General features: G+C 38.4%; 1 protein-coding gene across 4 annotated transcripts in view; it reads left to right on the top strand.

Moving 5' to 3' along the window:
• SLIT3 (slit guidance ligand 3) overlaps nucleotides 1–22,018 on the top strand; it is a 528,889-nt gene that overhangs the window by 432,100 nt on the left and 74,771 nt on the right. For all 4 annotated transcript variants that reach the window (XM_054841901.1, XM_054841902.1, XM_054841900.1 and 1 more), the window contains 6 exons: nucleotides 1,305–1,373; nucleotides 2,478–2,549; nucleotides 2,727–2,798; nucleotides 9,404–9,475; nucleotides 14,136–14,299; nucleotides 18,517–18,641. In XM_054841901.1, coding sequence (XP_054697876.1) covers nucleotides 1,305–1,373; nucleotides 2,478–2,549; nucleotides 2,727–2,798; nucleotides 9,404–9,475; nucleotides 14,136–14,299; nucleotides 18,517–18,641 — 574 coding nt within the window. The remainder of the gene's footprint in view (nucleotides 1–1,304; nucleotides 1,374–2,477; nucleotides 2,550–2,726; nucleotides 2,799–9,403; nucleotides 9,476–14,135; nucleotides 14,300–18,516; nucleotides 18,642–22,018) is intronic.

The raw sequence follows: 22,018 nt of genomic DNA, 5'->3' as shown, positions 1-22,018 counted from the left end.
GCAGTAGAGGCAACACATTGAGTGTTCTGGTGTCTGTGGGCTGCATTTCCTCGCTACACTTGATTATCTTTCAAAACATACCACATCAATTGCATTGTCCCATGTCTACCTCAGGAACTAAGTCCCCCAAAGTATCTTGTAAGGAAGGGAATTATTTCATCTCTTGTCCTCCCCTGTGGAGGGAGAAATGCCTTCCTCCTACATGGTACTTTCTGAGAAGGTTGGGTTTGTTTCCCATGTAGATACCACTTCTGGCAGATGGCTGGAGAATCATCTTGACAGTGTCATGGCACCACAGTGGACAGTTTCCATTGGAGCCTTATTACTTTGGTATCTTTCAGGGATGCAGTTTCACCCAAAAGCCAAGGTTAAGGAAAATAACTCCAGCTCTGTCTCTATTATTTTATAATAAACAGGAAAAGCCCCTCATCCCATTGCTCCACAGGTCAGCTGTGGAGTCTTGAGTACCCATGCTCTCTTCTGGGCAAACTTTTGGAAAGTATTATATTTGTTCAGGGGTTCTCCCTTGGTTACTGAATGTTCATGTTTCTTAAGTGGAGAAAAACTGCAAAAAACAGGCACTATATGCCTTGTATGAGGACATAGGATTATCCCAAAAGGCTTCAGCCCTACTGTGCATGTGTCTGAATAGAGACACATTCAGTGGTGTCTCAAACAACTTCCACCCTGGAAAGACAAGCTATTTTATTAAATACACTTAGTGCTTGTAGGAGGAGCCTGTATTCAAAGAGAACTTGGTCTTTGGTCTTCAATTTGTACCAAGGTTTCCTCCCGTAGCAGCATGCTTGGCAAAGGAAAGGTAAGGAAGGTGTATATACCTTGGTAGGAATTGCTGTAATGAATGTGGCTTCAAACTTGTACTGGCTGTACAAGGAGCTTACATGCAAAGACAAAAACTTTCCTAACAGAGTTAGTCAGCACTCAGCGTTCTTATAGAAACTTGTTAAAGGTAACTTTAAGTTCAGGGCACAAGCCATACAATTTTTCTCCCCCTCTTCAGTTGCTGTCATAGAACAACCAAATGGTTATTTGTGTTTGCTGTACGCCAGAGATCCTTTGTTCGCTTCCAAGTCTTAAAAAAAGAATAAATCAATAACCTACTGTCCTGCTTTGCATGTGGGATAATTCACTTGTAAAGGAGAAACTGTTATAATTTCAGAGCAATGAATCAAAGATAATTTCCTTAGTGACTGACTTTATATTTTCCTCATTCCTGGCGCAGATTGAGTGACAGGAGTTCTTGCTAACATGTTTGTGTAATTGTCAAATCTGACTTTTTTCAGATACTTGGAAGGAAACCATCTGACTGCTGTGCCGAAGGGGCTCTCCACCTTCAGACACCTGACACTGATGTAAGAAACACGTGGTTTCAATGTCAAGAAAATTACATGACTCTTTCTGCACTATGTTGTAGGTGGAACATAAATAATTAGTATTTGGGAAAAAAAAAACCCACAGAACTCAAAAACCTTCTGCAGTTTGAATTTGAAAAGAATTTCACAGTGGCCACTGCTGCCAATAAATGTTCATAAAGGGTGGAGAAAGAGTGAGGTGACTGAGAGCACCAAAGACCCTTCCTGTGCAGGAGCTTCCAGCCTCTGTGAGAGGACTACACTCTCACGCAGGCTGCTAGAGTTTCACTTGGCAGATTTATCTGTGCAAAGTTGTAAAGGTCATTAACAGAGGAGACGGCATTAATTTGTTCTAGGTGAGGCAGTATTTATAATGCTAAGGCAATGAAAATTTGCATAGCTGTTTCTGCTATGAACAGTCATGCAGATAGAAACATAACCAGACTTTGTTCAGTAAATTGCTCCCTGAAATACAGAGGAGTGAAATTTCTTGGCTGAACAATTTATCAGAAATTTTCAAATGCTGTTTGAATCGGCTGTGTAGATACTCAAGTCAAATGGGCAGAACAACCTCAGACAAAAACAACGTGGAGGGAAAACTGGAATCCTCTGTTTTAAAAGAGTGTCCTATTCAAGGGAGAGCAACAGTGAAACAAAATGTTCTGTTTGAGCATAAAAGACTTTTTTTTAATGAAAAATGAAATTTTATTCTAGTAGGTGTCAATGTGAAGAGTATATGGAAATGGTATTCATATAATACATTGCAAAGCAACCTGGAACAGTAAATTCACCTGTGCTTGTATCATTTATTAATTTATCCTTCTTCAAGAATTTTGCTTGCATTCACTGATTTTTTTTTTTTTTTTTGAATGCTATATGCTGGAAGTATGCCTTAGTATTTCTGAGTCTGAGGCTTTTTAGGGGAGTCTGATGTGCTTTGCTTTTAGAGCTTATTCAAAGTTGGTTAGAAAATATTATATCAATTGGTAATATGTGACTTTTCAATTGCTTCAGGCATTTTGCAGTACAGATGTTATGTAATCTTTAAAAAAAGACTTCTCAATTCGTACATATAAATGATATTTTCTGTGTGTGTTTCTTCAGTGATCTGAGCAACAACAGCATAAGTGTATTGGCCAATTACACCTTCAGCAACATGACTCAGTTATCAACACTGTAAGTAGTCCAAAGTTTTGATAACAGTTTTAATTGCTTTTCAGACACCATCTTAGTTGAACAATATATATCTTGTTACTTAAGCATGTGGCTTTCCATGCTTCTTTGTGGTTGAACTGGTAGTGAAATGATCAAAGAAAATACAATTGTTGTGACTCTGTTCCCTCATTTTCCCAGCATCTTGAGTTATAATAGACTTCGGTGCATTCCAGTCCACGCGTTCAATGGGCTCAGGTCTCTTCGAGTGCTGTAAGTACTACCACTTCGATGCAGCTGAGTTGCAGCTTATTAGAATGCTGTTGATGGCAGGTTGGTTTTTAATGAGCAGATGGCTTTCACTTGATCCAGTAGTCATAAATATTTTCACACAATTAGCTTCAATGTACTTGTACTTAGGTGCAATATGTCTGGTAATGAATAGAGCAGGTGAATGCTAAACTTTGAAAAGAAGCAATTACATATTTGCAGGATGAATGACTTTTCTCTGATAGTTCAGGGACAAGAACTATGATGAAAACAGGCCTTCAGGAGACAGCGTAGAGTCTGCTTGTTTCTTCTGCTTGAACAATGTTTGGGTGCCCTACAGGAAAGGACTTTTCTCGTTGTCTGTAAAAACTTGATCATATTTTAGAGCATACGTTTCCCTTGGATGCTTCAGCAAGAGTGTCTTTACTGAAAACTTGTGCATTTCTAGAGTATTTTCTATTAATTTATATTTCTGCCAGCAAGTTTTTACATAAAAGAATGCAATCTGAAGGGACATTATAAGTCCCAACACTAAAACAATGAGTAAGTCAAGCCAGAGGCTGGGTGCCAGTAATGCTGAGATGCCTGTCTCAAATGTCTTTAAGTTGTGAATTAAATTTCACTTCATGTTGACTGGTGGCACACTCAGAGATGTTCATGTGTGGTTTCTTTCTTTGGAGATCCTTTTCTGCATTCTTTCTTTCCACTGTAGCTGCTTTGAGCAGCTTTCTGGATTGAACAATTTGCTTACAATCTCTTCTGAAAGTCATCTTCTTTATATTGTCTCACAGTGTGGGCTATGGGCCTGTTCCTTACAGCAAGCAGCCCCCCCAGCTTTTCTTGGGCATCTGCTAGACTGACTCCTGCTTCAGTCTCGTATTTACTGTCTCTCACTCCCCTACCTGCCCCATGAGAAACAAACCCTGAGTTAGATTTGCTCAGTTGTTTGGGTGGACACATAACCCCATGTGCAGCTGTCAGGACAAGGTGAAGCCATCTTCCTCCCTGCTGCCCAGCAACACAAGTGGGTCTTCATTACTTGCCCAGTAAACTGAAAGCAAATAAATAAATAGCTCGTCTGTGATGAGATTATTTGGTGTGCTGCAGGAGGAGGACCTTCGAACACTAGAAGGTCAGGACGGAGGAGTTGGAGAACATGTCCTGATTGCTATGAAACTTCAAATTAGTATTTTCTATTTTTTTGAAAAGTTAGATGTCATTCACATGCAGAAGTTCCTGTGAATTTAAAGAGCAATGGCTGCTGTGTGCTGACTCTGTAAGTGTGGAATTACAGTGTCAACACGGTCAGTACTGCAACTGTGGAAGCCATAAGGCAATCCTGTTTGGCCAAGCACTTTCACTGTGGTTTGAGTGGTAAAATAGAGATCTAGGTTTCAACCTCCTAACTTACAAGACAACTTTAGATTCTGAGTTTTCATTATTAAAAACAAGAAAGATACGTGATTTGGATTTGTTGTTTTAAGTTTGGCTTGGGACTCTGATTTCTAGCACACCAGGATGGTCACATTTGAGCTGTTACATGAGTCCTGAAATTCAGCCACAGATGAATATATTCAGTTTCATGGCCCAATAAATTATTCCATATGGAGCTGTCTTCTGGCCTGCTTCTGATATGCAAGCTCGCTCGATTAAAGCTAGTTTGGGACTCTCTACCCTGAATTACAGTGTCGATCTATCATGCCTCACTCTTTCCAATAGCTACAATATGTCTTTTCACTTCTGTTCTTGCAGACCACATATGGACAGAAACAAAGGGCAATATTTTAATAACAACTGTTATCTTTTGGCTTTTTAAATTGATCTGCTAATCAAATTGGAAAAAAAAAACAAACCTTCCTCCTTCGAGGGAGAAGCCCTCCCTGTCTTGCACAGAGCAGCACAAGTGAAATGAAGCCTGAATGGGAATCTCTGCCTCTGCTTCATGCATTTGGAAGCCTCCAGATTGATTTGATTTATTATGGCCCACAAAACTCTGGTATCAGCTACAACTTTTGCCACATGTCATCTATGTTGTTATTAAAAATCAATTCTCCAGAGAGAAAATGGCTTCCGAGTGACAGTGTGAAATCTGTTAGTGTCAGTTATTTATTATCCATATTCTCAGGGGAATTTAGAAGAGAAAACATCAGCAAAACAATTTCCACTTTTTTTTTCCTAAAAAGAATGTAGAGATCTCATTACCTTTGGCTGTGCATGCCTTTGAAGGTAGCAGACCCTTCTCATACAGGCTTCTGTGTCTTCCAAATCCCTTATGTTTTCTTTACTTTTTGCCTCTCTCTAGTAAATAAAGTAAATAAGTATTTGAAAATTAGAATAATCATAGATGTATGATGAAGGTGATCTTTGACAGATATCTGGTTCTGTCCTCTCTCTTACACTTTTCAGCACAAGCCCAACTGAGAAAACTGCAGAGTCGAGATGTTTATGTTTACGCCTGAATATATATCAGTGTTTACACAATCAGGCCTTTAATCTTCAGCCTTCACCTGGTGTATCCATACTGGCAGCCACAATGTGCTGGGGAGCAATTTCAACATAGAGTCTTCAGAATTTTTTTTAATAATCAAAAGTTGGTATCAGTAGCTTTTTGCACCAAAACTATTATGGTTTTGGTTTTATTTTGAGGGTTTTTGGTCCAAAGCTAGTCTTTTAGCTAAATGTATCTTAGCTAAAAGCATCTTAGCTAAATGTAAACAGATTTTAAAAGCTGAGATTGAGACAAAGCAATTATAAATATTAGAAAACTCTGGTACACCTGAAATGATTATTTTAAAGGCCATTTTTATTGTGCGACAATGTTGTAACTTCTGACATTTTGCCCTGATGTAATTAAGAGGCAAAGTCCAGAAAGAAAAATACTTTCTCGGATCACTAAAAAGATTTCCATGTTATATTTTTGAAAAAAATTATAAAATTCTACTAGCATGAGATGTGCTAGTTTTACTGAAACTTGATGGATATTTACTGCAGTTCAAAGCTCACACATAGTAATCTGTGTGATGATAAAGCTGCCGCAAACACTCTTAAGGCACAACCTTGGAACCAATTTTTGCAATATATTTTCATTGTTGGATGCTGCATTGGATCGACTGAACAGGAATATTATTTGGCTTTCTTTGTTTTGGGTTTTTTTTTTTTTGGTTGGTTGGTTGGTTGGGTTTTGCATTGCAGAATGACTTACCCAGTAAACCTGTAAAAGGTGCTGCTGTTACGAGCATTGAGCAGTGACACTGTGGCTTCCCAGTTCCTCTGTCATCTGAGTTGTGTTGGTTCCTGCAGGGTTTGGCATCCTTTGGGGTTCATCGTAGGTGTTTGTCCTCCATGGGATGTGGCCTTGTAAGCTCAGCCAAGCTTTTAGCCACATTTCTCTCTTTACAGGGTAGATCATTGTTTACTGAAAAAGCATCCCCTTTGTGTCTATGGTAACCCAATGTTATGAGAACAAAGGAGGCAGGAACAGTTAGTAAAAAAACCCCAACAAACAACCAGAAAAACCCAACCCAAAAGGATATGTTTAGTTCATTTCCTTACCTGAAGACAAAGTAATAAGTTACTGAGATTACATGGAGAAGAAAGTTTTTATTTCAAGAATTCAAGTGTTTCGTTACTCTGTGCTCTGGGAAGAGATCCCCATCACCCTAAATTCATACTCCAGCTGTTTACCAATTTTTAGACAAGAGGATACCTAGAAGTTGTGCTTTTGAGGGAGAACACACACATCAATCTGTGTGCTTTAACTGTCCAAATGTTATAGATTTATTTGACCATTTGTTTATAAGATTTTATGGTATAAAAATGTGTTCCTGTTGTTGATCCAAGAGGAAGAAGATTTTATTGCACTGTTGAATTCTCTTGCCACTATTTATTACGTCGGGTTTCAAGTTTTTTAGCATTTATCATTTCATTTTAGCTGCATGGGTGATGATCTGCCTGATGTGATTTTTTTTATTAAAAGGCAGACAATGAAACATACCTCAGTGTTTAAGATACGTAGTCAAGCCATTTGTTCCAAATGGTTCTGTATTTTTGATGGTTTTACCTTCTTACAGATAAATGGCTTTGTCATTCTTCAGCTTCTCTTGGAAGAAGTTTCCAAGACATTTAGAAAAGAAAATGCATCCCTTCACAGAATAGACACAATTGATATAACATGAAGATAAATAGAAGTTCTGCTGATTCAGAGAGAATCGCTCATCTCTCAGTAGTTTAAAAGATCAGAATATAAGCTCATAAGCTCGTAAGAATGTCGGCTTATTTAAATTTGCTCATTCCATTGAAGGAGGGAACATTTTGATGACAAGTTGTTGACCAGGCCTGATCTTGCATCCTCATATGAACAAAAATACTCCTTATTTAATAGCTGTAGGGTATGTCTCAGTCAGTTGGTCATTCTGTATAGAATTAGTGAGTGTGCTTTTTCTGGTGTTACCGTGTGGGAGCTCATATATTTCCTGTTCCTGTTCAGATTAATTGCTTGGAGATCCATCCTTATATAGGCCAAATATTATTATTAATAGCCAAAACCTAGGTATGCTTAAAGGAAAATTGCAGAATCAGGATGTTGGGAGGGGAAGTTTTTGGTATACTTGCATCAAGAACTGGAGAGAGATGCCAGCAGGATAACTCTGCTGTAGCTTTTGTGGTTTCATGCTCTGTAGAAAAACTTTGCAGTACAATGAGCAAACTTTGCTGCAGTGAGCAGCTGTGAAACGTGATTGTGGTAACATTGCTTATGCTCACGTAGCTCACAGCCCCATGGCAGGACCCAGGCTCACGGGAGACAGGACAAGGTGTATCTTCCCCTGGCAAGTTTGGCTTTCCTTGCTAGGTGTGCTGGTGTGAGGCAGTATGTAAACGTAGAACTCAGAAGAGTTATAAGGCATCATGTAGATCCTGGTGAAGCTTATAGTGGTGTTGGGGTGGAGAAAGGGAAGAAAGGGTGCAAAAAGAGATGCTTTTCTTTTCATCTGGGGCTATTGTGTATATCCATGGGCTGTTTGGTTTGTTTCAAACAAACTCAATCTGCACTGTTTCAAGCATCTGTACAGACACAAAAATAAAAAATAAGATGTGATTGCTATGTTCCGCAAATCACCAGGTAAATTAGAAAATAAATGACTCAAGGGAAAGAGCTGCTACAAAACTGACACACAGCAGGTTTCTGTTTTCCACCTTCCTCTGCCATGTCTGGAGCACTGACAGTAATTCCTGGACCTGGGAAAGAGGGCATAAACAGTACAGCAGTTTGCTATAACTGAATGAGCTCAGGGGAGAAGTGCAAAAGAAAATATAATTTTAAAATATTGATGCCCTTTTCCTTGCAAGTTTTCTACCAACTTTTTTTTTAAGAAACTGCTAATGAGATCCAGCTCCTATTGGCCTCCCATGAGTTTTTTCTATCTGTTACTATAAAGTAGTAAACTGATATTCAGTGACATGCAAACTAGAAAAGTTACAATAAACTATAAATATTTTTCTCTATGCTATTTTTTGCCAGATAATTACCTAGTGAGGCAGAGGGTGCATCAGCTGGATAGCTGATTTTATTTATTTATAAAATAAAATCTCACGTGATTGTGTATCTTCTGTGGTGCATGTTCTGGATGGTTTTTATGCAGTTATCACCCCCAGCATCCTGCGCCCTCCTGCACACTTTTGTTGCTGCATGTTTTCCTGTCTGATCATAGCCTTGGTGCTGCAAGAAGTGCTCTTCCTCTCTGTCTGCCTGTCACAACCTCTTGTTGTGACTTTGTAGCAGGGCCTTCAGTTGCAATTGCAATGAAAACCAAAAGTTATCACAAATAATGATTTTTACTCTTTGAATACAAGTATTGCGCTCTACAAGCTGCAAGAAAAATCTTTCCATTTATGCTTGCCTATGTAACACACACATAAATGTATTTCTTAGAAAAGAGATAAAGTGGCTGCTTAAATTGTTCTGGAAACTGTGAGGAACCCTTTCACAAGAATCCTGAAAACTCTGCTAGAAAAATGGTAGTTTCTTTGTGCAGGGTGAATATATAATGTCCTAAACCAACTAATTTCAAGTATTTTCCTTGATACCATAATTGTATTTGTCAAATGGATTTTTAAAATACCACACAAAGAGGTATTTCCTACTGTAAGAATGGGAAACTAGAATGTGAAAGTGCAGATATATTTGCCCTCATGGACCCTTGCTCTCTCCTCGGCTCTCTCTGAAGTCAATATTTAATTTAACTTCCACAGTTCCTATTTTCCCTCGTCTGTTTTTTCCATGTTTCCAGCTAATGGGATTCTATAAAAGCATACAGGTCTGTATGTGAGGGTCTGCTTGTCATCAATATACTTTTAACAGCATAAATAGTATGTCACCTTTTTAATTTAAAGCATTAGTCACCAACAATTCCGATTGTATAATTATTTTCAGTGTCAACATCTAGAAGTAGAAGTAATAAAGCATGGAAGCTTGTGAGTTGTGAAGCTCATAGAAACTCTCAAAGAAATAAAATAAAATTAAATATCTTTCTTAAGCACCAATTCCTTCACTTGTGGGGAGCAGCTAAAATACTGTGGTGTGATACCTTCCTGCTTCTCCCCTCTTCTAGGACACTCCATGGAAACGATATTTCCAGTGTTCCCGAAGGTTCTTTCAACGACCTGGTATCCCTGTCCCATCTGTAAGTACTTCTGTCTTGGTTCACCTGTTTGATTGACTGTTTCAGATTTATAAACCAATAATATTATTACGAATTCAAGATTGTATAGCTTTTTGGTTTTTCCTGCTCACTTTCTATATTCTGCTCTGGATATTCATAGCACATCTGTTCAAAGGAAATAAAAATACTAGAACCTGTTGTTATTAGTTACTGAAATATTTTCTTAAGGAAAACCAAATGAGAAGTGTGACAGTTTCCTTTTCTGTGGACTTTGTGTTTAAGGCTTTCTTTCAGCGTTGTCTGTGTGAAATGCAGAGTGTGTTATGGTCTGAGAGCGAGACAGGAAACCTCCCACAAAGAGCAAATATTAAGCAAATGTGAATTCTGTGCTTAATAAGTGTCATATGTTTTGCATACTGAAATGTTGTCAGGATATAAACTTGTTGATGAATCACTGCTTCAGGCATATATATTTAATCATATGGAAACTGGCCATTTCACAGCATTAATACTTCATTCCATAATTTGCAAAAATTATTAGAAGTTTTAGATATTTCAGGAAATTACTGTCGTATTGCTGGAGGTCCAGGATATTTTTAAATGCAGTTCAGCTGAAGAAAGAACTGTAAAGACAAATAGCTGCAATTGTTACAAAATAAACCTGAAGTGTAACAGTTGGTGCCAAGGAGTGAACAGAAAATGGTTTTTTATTGAGATAATGTGTGATACTGCATATTATTAGACAATCGATGTAAAGGAAAAGTAATTTTGTGTAGCATGTTTCTTGATTACTGCCCTCAAGTAATCAGAGGGTTGGGTATGTCTTGGTCGTTTTGTAAGGTGACTAGTTTCACAAGTTCATACGGATATCTTCTGCTCTGGTGCTGCCCTCATGCATGCGAGTTGATGTTGATGTATGCACATCGAGACGTGCAAACAGATACGTGTGCATTTAACATAGATTTTATATCTCTGTTTCTCTCTTTGCAACCTTAAACATGCCCACTAGAACACTTACCTGAACACAAGGCTCAGTTCGTATTTACGTATTTTCTGGATAGCAAATATGTCCTTGGACTGTTTACTTCTGTGTAACAGCTTAGTGTCTCAGTTCCTCAGATTGGTAGGGACAGAAATCATATGTGAGCAACTTAGGCAATTTCAACGTCATCTGAGAAATAACCTTCTCTGTTTCAAGCTTACACCTTGCTAGCTAAGTCAGAGTAAATATTCGTCTTGCACAAAGGGTATTTCTTCATCATATTCCCAGTATAAGTCAAGTCATTTCACATGTTGTTTTGGAATTAAAGTCTGACTGTGCTGAAGCCCTGTATCTCCTTTTGGAAGCACGGTGACACCTTGCATACTGGGAATCTGGCTTCTGAGGGTAATTTTAAAACTCAAGAGATAAATGTATCATGCCCCATTTGTTTGGATTTTCCTCAGGGTTTACTTTAAATGAAGCGGAGATACAATTTTCCTGGATAAACCGTTCACCTTAGGGAGTGATAAAGACCCCTTTGGCCCAATACAATCACTGCCGTCTATCTGTTTAGATGTATGTGCTGCCAGAAATGTAAAATACACAAAGCTCAAATGAACAGTAATAAATAGGAGCCATAAAATAAATAGGACCTGTCTGGGGTGTAATTTGCACAGTTGAACAATTGAATTTTACAGTGCAATTGTGCTCTCCAATTTCTTCAAGAGGATTCTGAAACTTTTAGCAACCACAATGATTTTGCTCTTCACATGCCAGAAAAAGCTGTGCTTATTCAAACAAAATCATACATAATTGAAAATAAATTCATTCTGAGCTCTTCCTGATATATGGATCTTCAAGGAGAAAGCATGCACTTGGAATAATTTAGAAAATCATACAGGGGGGTGCTACTCATCAAACTCGTAATGCATGGGAGAACAAAATTTTATGTTCAATTTACAAGCTGTGTGGCTAAGAGTAGGATTGGTGTTATGGCTGGCGAAAGCTGACTACCAAGGTGTTGAGCAGGATGATAAGCCTGGGCCTTTGGCATCAGTACAGTTTGGGGTGGGGGGAAGAGGAAGGGCATCGAATTAACCTTTAGAATTGCAAAGAAGTATTTGTGTACTGTAGCCAAAACTATCGATTTTAGTCAGAGTCTTTTGTAATAGCTTTAAATTGGTTTGTAATTGGAAGAACAAAACTGAGATCTAGATACTTCAATCACTTTCTCCATGGCTGTTTAAAGCCTACAGGAAAATGTTCGCCAAATTTCGTTTACATTGTAAACATCATATTGTTGTAATGTAACTATTATAACAAACTCTGTAGCTGATATACCTCACTAAAGACAAAGGGAGGTTTGTATATGGTATTAGACACCCTCGTTTTGTTTAGTATTTATTACTTCATTTACTTGAATCATATAATCACCTATTTAAGCCATGACTCTACTAACTTGTCTAGCCCAGGGCAGTGATAAAAATGTTACAGCACTACTGAAGGATGACATGTATTAGCACTTAAAAATAACCCAAAATCTGTTGGGGTAGAACTGAGACCTCAGTTAGGTCAGTTCCTGCATTTGCTGTCCTTACCAGTCACTGACGCACAACTCGGTAACTGGCTCAGTTTCCCAAACTGCCCTCACCTAATGAACCTCTTGGCCCTCCCAGGACTCCAAGAAACCCTTGGTAATGGATGCTGTGTGCAGCAGGCATTCCTGTCAAATATAGTTTTGATAAACTGCTCAGATTGCTAATCCTGTTGAATCATCTCATCTTCACTCAAATTTATGTTTGTTACCTATAAAAATAAGCTGTCCCTTCCTCTGTTTGTCCACATTATTATGAGTAGAGTTAGTTTAATTGATTCTATTCTAAGTTGCCTAAAAAAAAAAAAAAAAAGTGTCTGACCAGAAGTATCTGCACATACATCATTTTGAAAATGGTAGTGTTTCATTACAGCACAAAATATTTTTACCTTCTGGAAATATTTTGCTATAATGGGCAAAGAAAAAGAGAGAGTATGTTAGAACTCATGAATGAAAATACAAGAATTCCCTATAGTTCCTGGAAATGAAGAAAAAAAATCAAAAGCACAAACAAAAGAAGAGAAAGATACCTGTGATACATCTGCAGTTGTACAGCAATGTTATTGGTAATCATTTCTAGTGTCTATAAAGCAGCTTTATTTCTAATGTAGTTTATAAAGGTTAATTAACACGGTAACTAGCTTTCCGTTGTCCTCCCACTCCCATTTTATATGTGGCAGTTGCTCAATGCTAAAGTTAATTCCTCGGTCCAACTTTCGCTGCTGCATTTTGTTTGACCTTGGACAAGTGAGCCAGCTGATCACAGTTACAGGGTCAAAAAGTCAACCCAGTAGTTTTTTTCCATTGTAAGCAATGGATTTACAGAAGGAATGGATGGATATTTTTTAATACTGTGCTGCAGTACACATTTAATTTTGATGAATGAGCCCTAGACAGGGTTTGAACCTATGAACTCTCATTATGAATCTGTCTAGGGCACAGTGGGTTCATTAGTCACTCGAATAGAAATGTATCAACAAATTTACTGAGGTTTCTATCTTAATATCCTGTCTGATATGTTTTTATTTGAAAGAAGCTTGAGTTTAAAATACCATCTTAAAAATAGTAAAAATGCAGAAATAGAAAAGTCTAAAACCTAATTTTGATTATTGGTTTCTTTAGTATCTCTTCCCTATGCTAGTCTTTATTGAGTTAATTTTCTTCCCAGGCAAATCAGGTGATGTACAGCTAAAGCCTTACATTTACTTCAGGGGGGTTGGAACTAGATGATCTTTGAGGTCCCTTCCAACCCCAACCATTCTATGATTCTATGATTCTATGATTCTACTTTCAGCAAAATAAATTCAGACTTCCAACATGCATTTCTTCACACTTTCAAAAAATTGTTTTTAAACTGACTTTTTTGAAGTCTGGATTTTGCGATTGACTGATTGCCTGAAAAGACACTTTCTTTAAGAGAAAAAAATAGTACAAATGAGTTAAGGCAGCACCTAATTTAAGGTAAAAAGGTTTTTTCTCTTTTGGATAGATCTCCATGATAAATGAAAAAGTTCTGTGAATTATAATTACACTATGTGAATGTATCTACTTCAACCATATGACCTAACTCAAGTGATGGGTTAACCAGCAAATGTCTTTTCAAAGCCATAAACAAACTTTGCAGACACCAGGCTGCAGTTTTGAATACAGAGATATCCTCTGTGTGCGTGTTTCATCTAGGGAGGAGACATTAACGTGAGTCAACAGATTCAAACTGAATTACACAATTCACTGCTAGAATATGCCCATGAAGGCCAAAGACTTAAATAAAAGAAGCAATGTGATAAATTTGATGAAAGCAATATGTCTGGCAAGGGGACACTGCTCAAGCACAATTGTTTGAAAAAATGATTTATTGTTTGAAAAAGTGATTTGTTATTAGGTATTTATACAACCTCCCTAACTAATGATGGGAAAAAAGGAAAAGAGTGGGAATACTGGAAAAGATAAATCCTAAAGACTTCCTGAATACTCAGAAGATCTTTCCCACATTTTGAAGTAAAGCATTCCTGTAAAAATATAAAATAAAATGTGCCTCAATGAGATCAGGGATTTGTCTTTGCTGCAAGCCAAAATAACTGTTGTTAATTGTTTTACACCACCAGGGCTCTAGGTACCAACCCTCTGCATTGTGATTGCAACCTCCGCTGGCTTTCCGAGTGGGTGAAGGCAGGGTACAAAGAGCCCGGGATAGCCCGCTGCGGCGGGCCTGACGCCATGGTGGACAGGCTGCTGCTCACAACACCGACTCACCACTTCCAGTGCAAGGGTAGGAGCAAACTGGGAGGCTCTCTGTTCTGTCCTGTTGCTTTTCCTCATACACACTGCTTTATTTTTATACTCTTGGAAGCTCTTTGGTTTTAAAGTGAGTTTGGGGAGGAGTTGGTTTGGCTTTCATGTTCTGAACCATCACATTACATTCAAGTTGCATTTTCAAGTGTTCTTCCACAAAGTGCAGTTAGCTGCACCACTGGAAGGAAAACCAGCAAACCTCAGAAGAATTAGTATTCCTATTGCTCACACCAGATTATATAAAGGCAAGTTAGCATCTAGCATGGTGTTAGAACTTATTTGAGCAAATAAATTGGTTTTGGCCTTCCACCTACCCCAGAAAACTTTGGTAAAATAAGGGTTAGTTTAAAAATATAGAGCACTGTAGTTATTATGTACATTTACTTGAAAACTGAGAAACTGAGTATTCTTCTGGAAAGCAAATATTTACCAAAAGTACATTTTCATTTGAAGATCTGTAAACTGTCCTCATCAGCTCTGTATCAGAAACCGTAAATTATGGAAAATGTTTCCTGTCTGAATACAGTGTACATTCATTCAGGAGAGGGTTGAGGTGCAGCTATTAATGATTAAGCGTAGTCAATGAAGGGAGCGTGCTGCATTAGAGAACAGATAGACAAATGATAAGGAGCACACTTTTTTTGTGGATAAAGTAAGTAGCTTATTGCTGACTGTAGATTAGGATATACCTGTATATTCTTATTGTGAAAAAAGTTTTGGAGGTTCACTTAAGTTACTAGTAAGTATGTGAAGACGAAGCTATATTTATGGTGGAAAAGATGGGTCAGTAGCCTCTCTTAGAAATGGAAATGAGGGCATAAAGCCTGTTTTTATGTCTCTCAGAGTGCCGTGCACATTTACAGTTCTGCTTGGCAGCATGATTTTATAGAGGCTGGGATTAAACCGCTGAACAAACAAATGATGGTGTGGAGGTGGGTTTAGAACACAAGTTCCCAAGCCTGAGCTGAATTTTATGGCCTTTGAAATATTTTTAATAACTGTAACCTTATAATTTAATTACTTTGAAATGTCAGTCTCAAAACTATCAGAACTCTGACTATAATTATCAGAACTACAGACTTTATAATAGTGTCTCAAATGTGGAGTATAAATATACCCTAAATACTAAAAATACCAAATAATGTACTTCTTCACACAAAGTGGAACAAAGAAAATGTTTGTATTTACATATTAAACGGGGTCTGAAAATTAATCCAGAAAGAGAAGCTAGATGACTTCTTCATTCTGAAACTGTGATATATCAATAGTTATGCTCACTTCCTCTCAAAACTGAGGAAGCAACTCTTAGACAAGAGATAAGAAGGCCTGTGATCCAAACAATTAAAAACAGCTGTATTTTTTTTATGTAAATATTAGTTTGGTCCACTAGAAATCTAGTGAGCTTTCTACTATCCCAGCTGTCTCCATGACTCCCTTTATCTGAATAGAAAAGGAGAAAAAAGCGTTGATTTGGAGATGGTCCTTGGACAAGCAGAAACTGTTGATGGTCTGGACGAGTGGCAGTATACTCCAGGAAGCTCCAGGCCCTAGCAAAATTGACCTTTTCTCATCACAATAGATGTATTTTGAAAAAGCAAGGCATGATTTGGTAGTCCAACTGAACCCATTTCCCATGTGCATGTACAAGATCCAATGCCTCGTGCTATTCTGTCTGGACATCGGTGATGCTCTTTTATGATAAAGCAACAGGATTTATTACAGTGTCATGTGCAGGTTTACCCACGGGCTGGAGCCAAGTGCATGGCCTGTGACAGGGTACAGTGCAGCCTCAGTTTGTCCTGCAGCTGCATCCCCTCTCGCCACTGAGCTGTAGCTTTGACACGTGCCTTTCAGCAGAAGAGCGAGACCGTCTGTGGGGTGACACACAATGTCCAAGGATATGCCTGTATTTCCGCCTGTGTAGACTCAGTCCTAGCTCAAGTACGGCTAACATGGAGCTCAGGGTGGGCTGAAACTCCCGCCCTGCTAAAAGCCTGGGTCATCACTGCAGAAATCAGCCCGTGCTGAGCTTGGTACCTGGAGATGCTTGTATAAAGGTAGTGCATAGATGTCCTCTGTGACCTCCAGTAACTTTTACATTAAAATAAAGTAGTGTTTAGCTTTGTCTTGTTAAAATTATGGTTTTAGTCTGTGACTGCACAGAAGGTTATGTCTCAGCAGAGCTAAGAAAATAAAAAGTATGTAATGTGCAAGTCATGCAAACTCAGCTCTGCTTTTTATTAAATTGCCCTCCTAGTTATGCAGTAGAGGAAAGGAATGCGCTGGGCTGAGGGCATTTTGCTATATCGATTTATAAATCAAATCCACAAGGGCAACCTAATGAACTACCTAACTGCTAGGAACTAACGCTGTTCTTATTAGCTCCTACATTGGTTAGCTTTGATCTATGCCATAGGAATAAATGGAAAATGAGCGTGTGTGTATTATGAAATAAATAAATAATAGAACAAAATCTGGCTTACTGACCTCTAAATCTAGAAGAGCAGCACTGCTGCGTGTTCCATGAGCTCTCCGAGGAGCTACCTTCATATATTCTTCATATATTCTACCTTCAAGACAAAAGGGGCTCAGATATGTCACATTTTACCCCCTGCAGTGCCAGAAATCCAGATGTTATTTCCTCTTGCTGTCCTAACTCCAAGTTAAGAACATGTATGGCATTCAGTTAGACATAAATACAAAGATAGAAGAGGACAACAACAGTCTTTTATTTCATTTTTTGGATTTGTTACTTCTTGTGTATTTTTCGTCATTATTGCACGTTGCACTCTGCAATCAACTGTGCCCTGTTAACAGACCATTGCATGTTGTACTCCGCAGTCAGTGGCCCTGATAATGCCACCATCAGTACAGGATCAGGATATAGCCTTGACGTTGCAGGTGCTTTTCAGTTGAGACTCCTCAGTACCCATTTCTGTCATGTTCTTACCTCCTGTTGGTGCTGTGTGAGTATTCAAAGTTAATAGTGAGGGTTTATGTCTCATACAGGATGGTCCAAAGCAAATCCTTGACTGGAAGGGGTTTTTTCATCCCTAGTTTTGGTATCCTTCTACAGCTCCACCTTCTCTCTAACGTCAAGTATATGCTTCTTTTCTTCACTTTCAGGCTGTTTCACAATTTACTCCTTCTTATCATTTATCATGCAATAACAGAAGCTCTGTGCCTGCTTCTGATTAGCACAAGACCAATTTTAAGTTATTTTAAAATGTATTTCCTTAAAAATGAAATAAAATTATTTTAGAGTCTTCGCTGCCTGATTTAAGGCCTTTTAAAGTGTTAGTTTTTATTTTTTACATGTAAAAGCTGTTAACTCACTAATATTTGAAATTTAGCCACTTCAAAATCACCATTTCTTTAACTGTACATATAGCTGTCTAAATTAGCTTTCTGTAAAATCTCAACAATAAAATACTGATTGACTTGGTACCTCAAAGTACTTAGTATTGTTTTGGTCTGTGTTAATTTTCCTGCTCACCACAAACATCACTACTTCTCTGGAAGAATTCTGTTAAAAAATGTGGTTTATTAAATGGTCTAAGTATGGCCATGTATATATACCTGCATATATTTACATCTTTGCTTATTTGTCTTTGTTGCATTTTGCTGAGATAGTCGAATGTTGATAATCAATCATTCTTCTGGGCAGAACAGGAAGAAAATAAGTTTTGAACTCTGCTAGAATTAAGGATGGTAGAACACTTTGCACCTAAATATTCCCATAAGCCTCTAACTAAATCTTTCTTATGCATGTTTTTCATTTCTGCTGTTGCATCTGCACTTTCATTCTTGTTACCAGCCATAGAATTGTCATGTTATAGTTCCCTAGGGGTTGCTATTGCAGAATTTCCAGCACTGAGAGAAGGAAAAATTGCTGAAAGCCATATATATAAGCCCACTCTCCAGAGATTCCCAACATGTTTTTTTCAGAGCTGATATTTGCACGTCCAGGAGAATATAAGCATCATTGAGACTTGCCTAGCACTTGATTTAAGTACTTAAAATCTCTCTAATCCCTGGGAATCCAATGCTGTTGTGTAAAGTTGCACCCACGGCATGTGTGTTTGTGCCAACACAGGGTGAATACTGCATTAGGAAAAAATGTATGTGTGAGTACGGGAAGTATTAATTTTGTAATCCAGTTCTCTATTAATACACTGTGTTTTGCCTTTCCAGAGCCAGTAGATATCAGTGTTGTGTCCAAGTGTAACCCCTGCCTCTCCAATCCATGTAAGAACAATGGGACATGCAACAACGATCCAGTGGAGTTTTATCAATGCACTTGCCCTTTTGGCTTCAAGGTATGACTACAAATGAACTACATGAACAGATCCCTTCTGTTTTCTTAATTGTTGTACCATGAGAAGTCAATTTTGCAGGCAACTGAGCTCAAAAGATTCCTTACTCAAGCAGATTGTGTGTGACCTTTCAACTGCGCCCCACTACAAATTTTATCCTGTGCAACAGGAAAGGTGTTCTTTCTCTCTGTGCCATGACTATACAGGTCTTCCTGAGCAACTTGCAGTCGCCGACCCTACTTTCAGCAGGGTGGTTCGATCAGAGGTTGCTTCTAACCTTTGGCACTCTCTGATTCTGTGATGTAGATATCCATATGAAATTGCAAGTTGATTTTACCTTCCTTTTCATTTCTTTTCTCTTTCCAGCAACCAGATAACCATTTCCTAGGCTGCCAGGCCAAAGGGGAGGCAATTCAGATGAGAATTAAGGGCCAGTTTAGTCCACGATGACAGAATATTGATACTTGCTAGCTTACATCCATCTCACACAGACTGATCAGCAGAAAGGCGATAACACAACCACTAGCTCAGCTGCCTCTGATTTCTGAGTATTAAAGTCCATAGAGTCATCTGCAAATGTGAAATCCTGTAGATGCCAAACGTTGTGAGTATGCGGTGTCAGATTCTTGATAACACATTTGAAAATCGGAATCGTGTCATTGAGGAATGCAATTTCTTCAGTAGTGATGTGTAACTCCCATTGTTAACACTGCATCATGAGAGCTTAAGGCTACCAAGGCTTTGTTTCAGACTTGATATAACTGGAAACCTAACTCAATAGTTGGTAGCTGAAGGATTAAGTATAAGTCATAAATGAGGCATATGATCTGTTCACAGCCTGAGGGGGATCGGATGTTATGGCCAAAGAAGTAGGTTGCATCCTGTAGACTGTGATTTTATTTGCCTCATTGGATATTTCTTACAAGAGTCGTGGTCAGTTGAAGCAGATGCTCATAAAACACAGAGTAGTAAGAACTATAGGGGAAAAAAAGAAAGGCAAAACCAGACATACGTGTGGGATGTAAGCACAAGTATACATGTCTTACATTTCAGGTAGGATTTAGGAATTAGTTGGTTCTGATGATATCACTGTTTCCCTTCTCTGTTTGCCTAGGATACACCCCAAATGGTAACAGAATAATTGTCGTAGATCCCTGAAACATTGGAAAAGGGAAGATTTAAAACTCATTTCTCTTATTTCACCCCAGTGCCCCCACGCTTGGTGCTCAAGAATAATAACAACTCTCCTAAATAATTGAAAAAGCCATTGGAAATTTCCTCTCATTAAAAATTCTTCTACCCATTGGCATATCAATCAGCAACTTTTCTAGGATCTTATAAGACCACATTGTCAAAAATTCATTCAACTGAAACTAACTACTTGGTTACAATTGATTTGTCTTTGCAATGAGGGAAACTGTGGCTGTTTATCTCCTCAGGTTAATGGAACAGTCATTTTATTTGACGTTTAACACAAACTAGGCTGAATTCTTCAGATGGAACTAGGTGACTGTTGGGATAACTTGAAAAGTAAAAGTTTTCAAAACTAGCAGGAAAATACATAAGTCTTTGTGTATGTCTTCCACATATTGTGGAACAGATATCCAGGTAGTTCAAAGTAGAAATGTGTTTGTTATGAGCATTTTTTTTTCCTTGTTTTTTTATTCTTTTTTTTAATAATATTTCTGTATTAGCAAATGCACTAATATAGATGCATTTATACCACTAGAAGACACGTTTACAAAGGGAGGATTTGTTAAAAGAATAATCAAGAATAATCCTTTAGTTATATTAGCAAGCACTTTCTAGTGTACATTAGACCTCAGTATGCATAGTTTTACTTAGGTTCTGATAAACTCTTGAAGTGACTCAGTTTAAACATTTCATAGAGCATCCAGCTTTTCTCCTCTCACCTACTTCCTCAGGTGGCATTCAGTGTGTGAACGTCAAACCTAAACCCACTCGTGTGCTCCTAAGCACCAAGCTGCCATCCAAGCATGGCAAAGAGCAAACAGACCCAGGCATGGCACTTGGAGCAGAGTTTAAAAATACTGACTGGATAACAGTACGGGTAGAATTGGTGGAAATTTAATAAGCAAAAAAGAACTGCGTGTCTTTACCACAGGTTTTTGAATAAAAATGAAATTTGACAGGTCCAAATGCAAACCATATGAAAGGAGCACTCTATCTACCACGCAGTTCTCCACCAGAGATTCATGCTAATTCAATAACAATACCTTGCTTCCTTCTCACCAGCCAGCACCAAACAGCTCTATCCATCTGGAAGCTATTTCCCAGACCTTGATAAATTGCCCTAAATCTGCCCTCTCAGCATTTGTTTTTCCTTGTTTGATGTAGATTTTGAAGAAATCCTGTGTGGAAGAGTGCATCAATAAAGTGAAAAACCCACCCTTTTTTCAAATGTAAGCTCATTCAAATGAGCTGTTGGCTTTACAGTGTTCCCTGGAAAGGGACAGACAGTTACAGATGGCTTTCTGGGGTTCCTTTGCTCATGCTAATCTTCAGAAAAAAAAAAACCAGTAGGCCAATTAGCAGAAAGCCACCTAAATTACCAGTTGCCCAACTGGTGCCTGATGGAATCAGGAATTTCTACCAGTTAACTGTAGTCGCAAAAGGCTGTAGCGTTGTTTTTCACTGTCTCATTGATGATGGCTCAGTCTCTTATTTTTCAGGATCACAGGAATGTTTTTGTGATTGAATGTATACCTTATGGGGCTCTTAGCAATGTGTAATGCTGCCCATGATGAGTTTGAGTAAACGTAAAAGTGAGATAACTCATGGACCACCTGAGCTGAGAGGCCAGGGGCCCAGGCAGTTGTGTTTGATGACAGAAATATAGATTGCTCACTTAGGAATGGGAAGGCGATGTGCTGATAGCTATCTTCGCTGCTGCTGCTCTTTCCTTAAAATGGGTGATGAATGTGTTTGCTATAGATAAACCACGGTTGAAACAGTGGTTTTTTGGTTGTTCTTTGGGGACAAAGCCCCAAAGACACTGGGAGATGGTGTGAGAGTGCCACCTACGGCGACTGGCAGGCTGCACAAGCTAGAGCTCCGGGGTGCCACCAGTGCTGGCAGGAAATGTCTCTTAATGTTATGGAACTTCTGTTTTCATATTAAACACAGACATAGGTGTAATTATCCAGTGATACTTTTTTTTTTCTTCTCCATAGCATTCTTTGGAAGATTATTTAAATAATATGTGTGGTTCAGATTGTGAAGTATGATTACAAGTAGAGAAATGAAGCTTTCTTCTGCTTTAAATGCTGCTGGCCACCTGCAGTGCAAGTGTGTGAGTGCAGCTGGTGGCTGGTAAATAGATAACGGTACCGTACTAATTCATTTATCCTGCAGTGTGT

The sequence above is a fragment of the Grus americana genome, chromosome 14 (assembly GCF_028858705.1).
Source record: "Grus americana isolate bGruAme1 chromosome 14, bGruAme1.mat, whole genome shotgun sequence".
NCBI lineage: Eukaryota > Metazoa > Chordata > Aves > Gruiformes > Gruidae > Grus > Grus americana.
The sequence above is the reverse complement of the archived record's forward strand: the minus strand, read 5'-3'. Positions and strand labels throughout refer to the sequence as shown.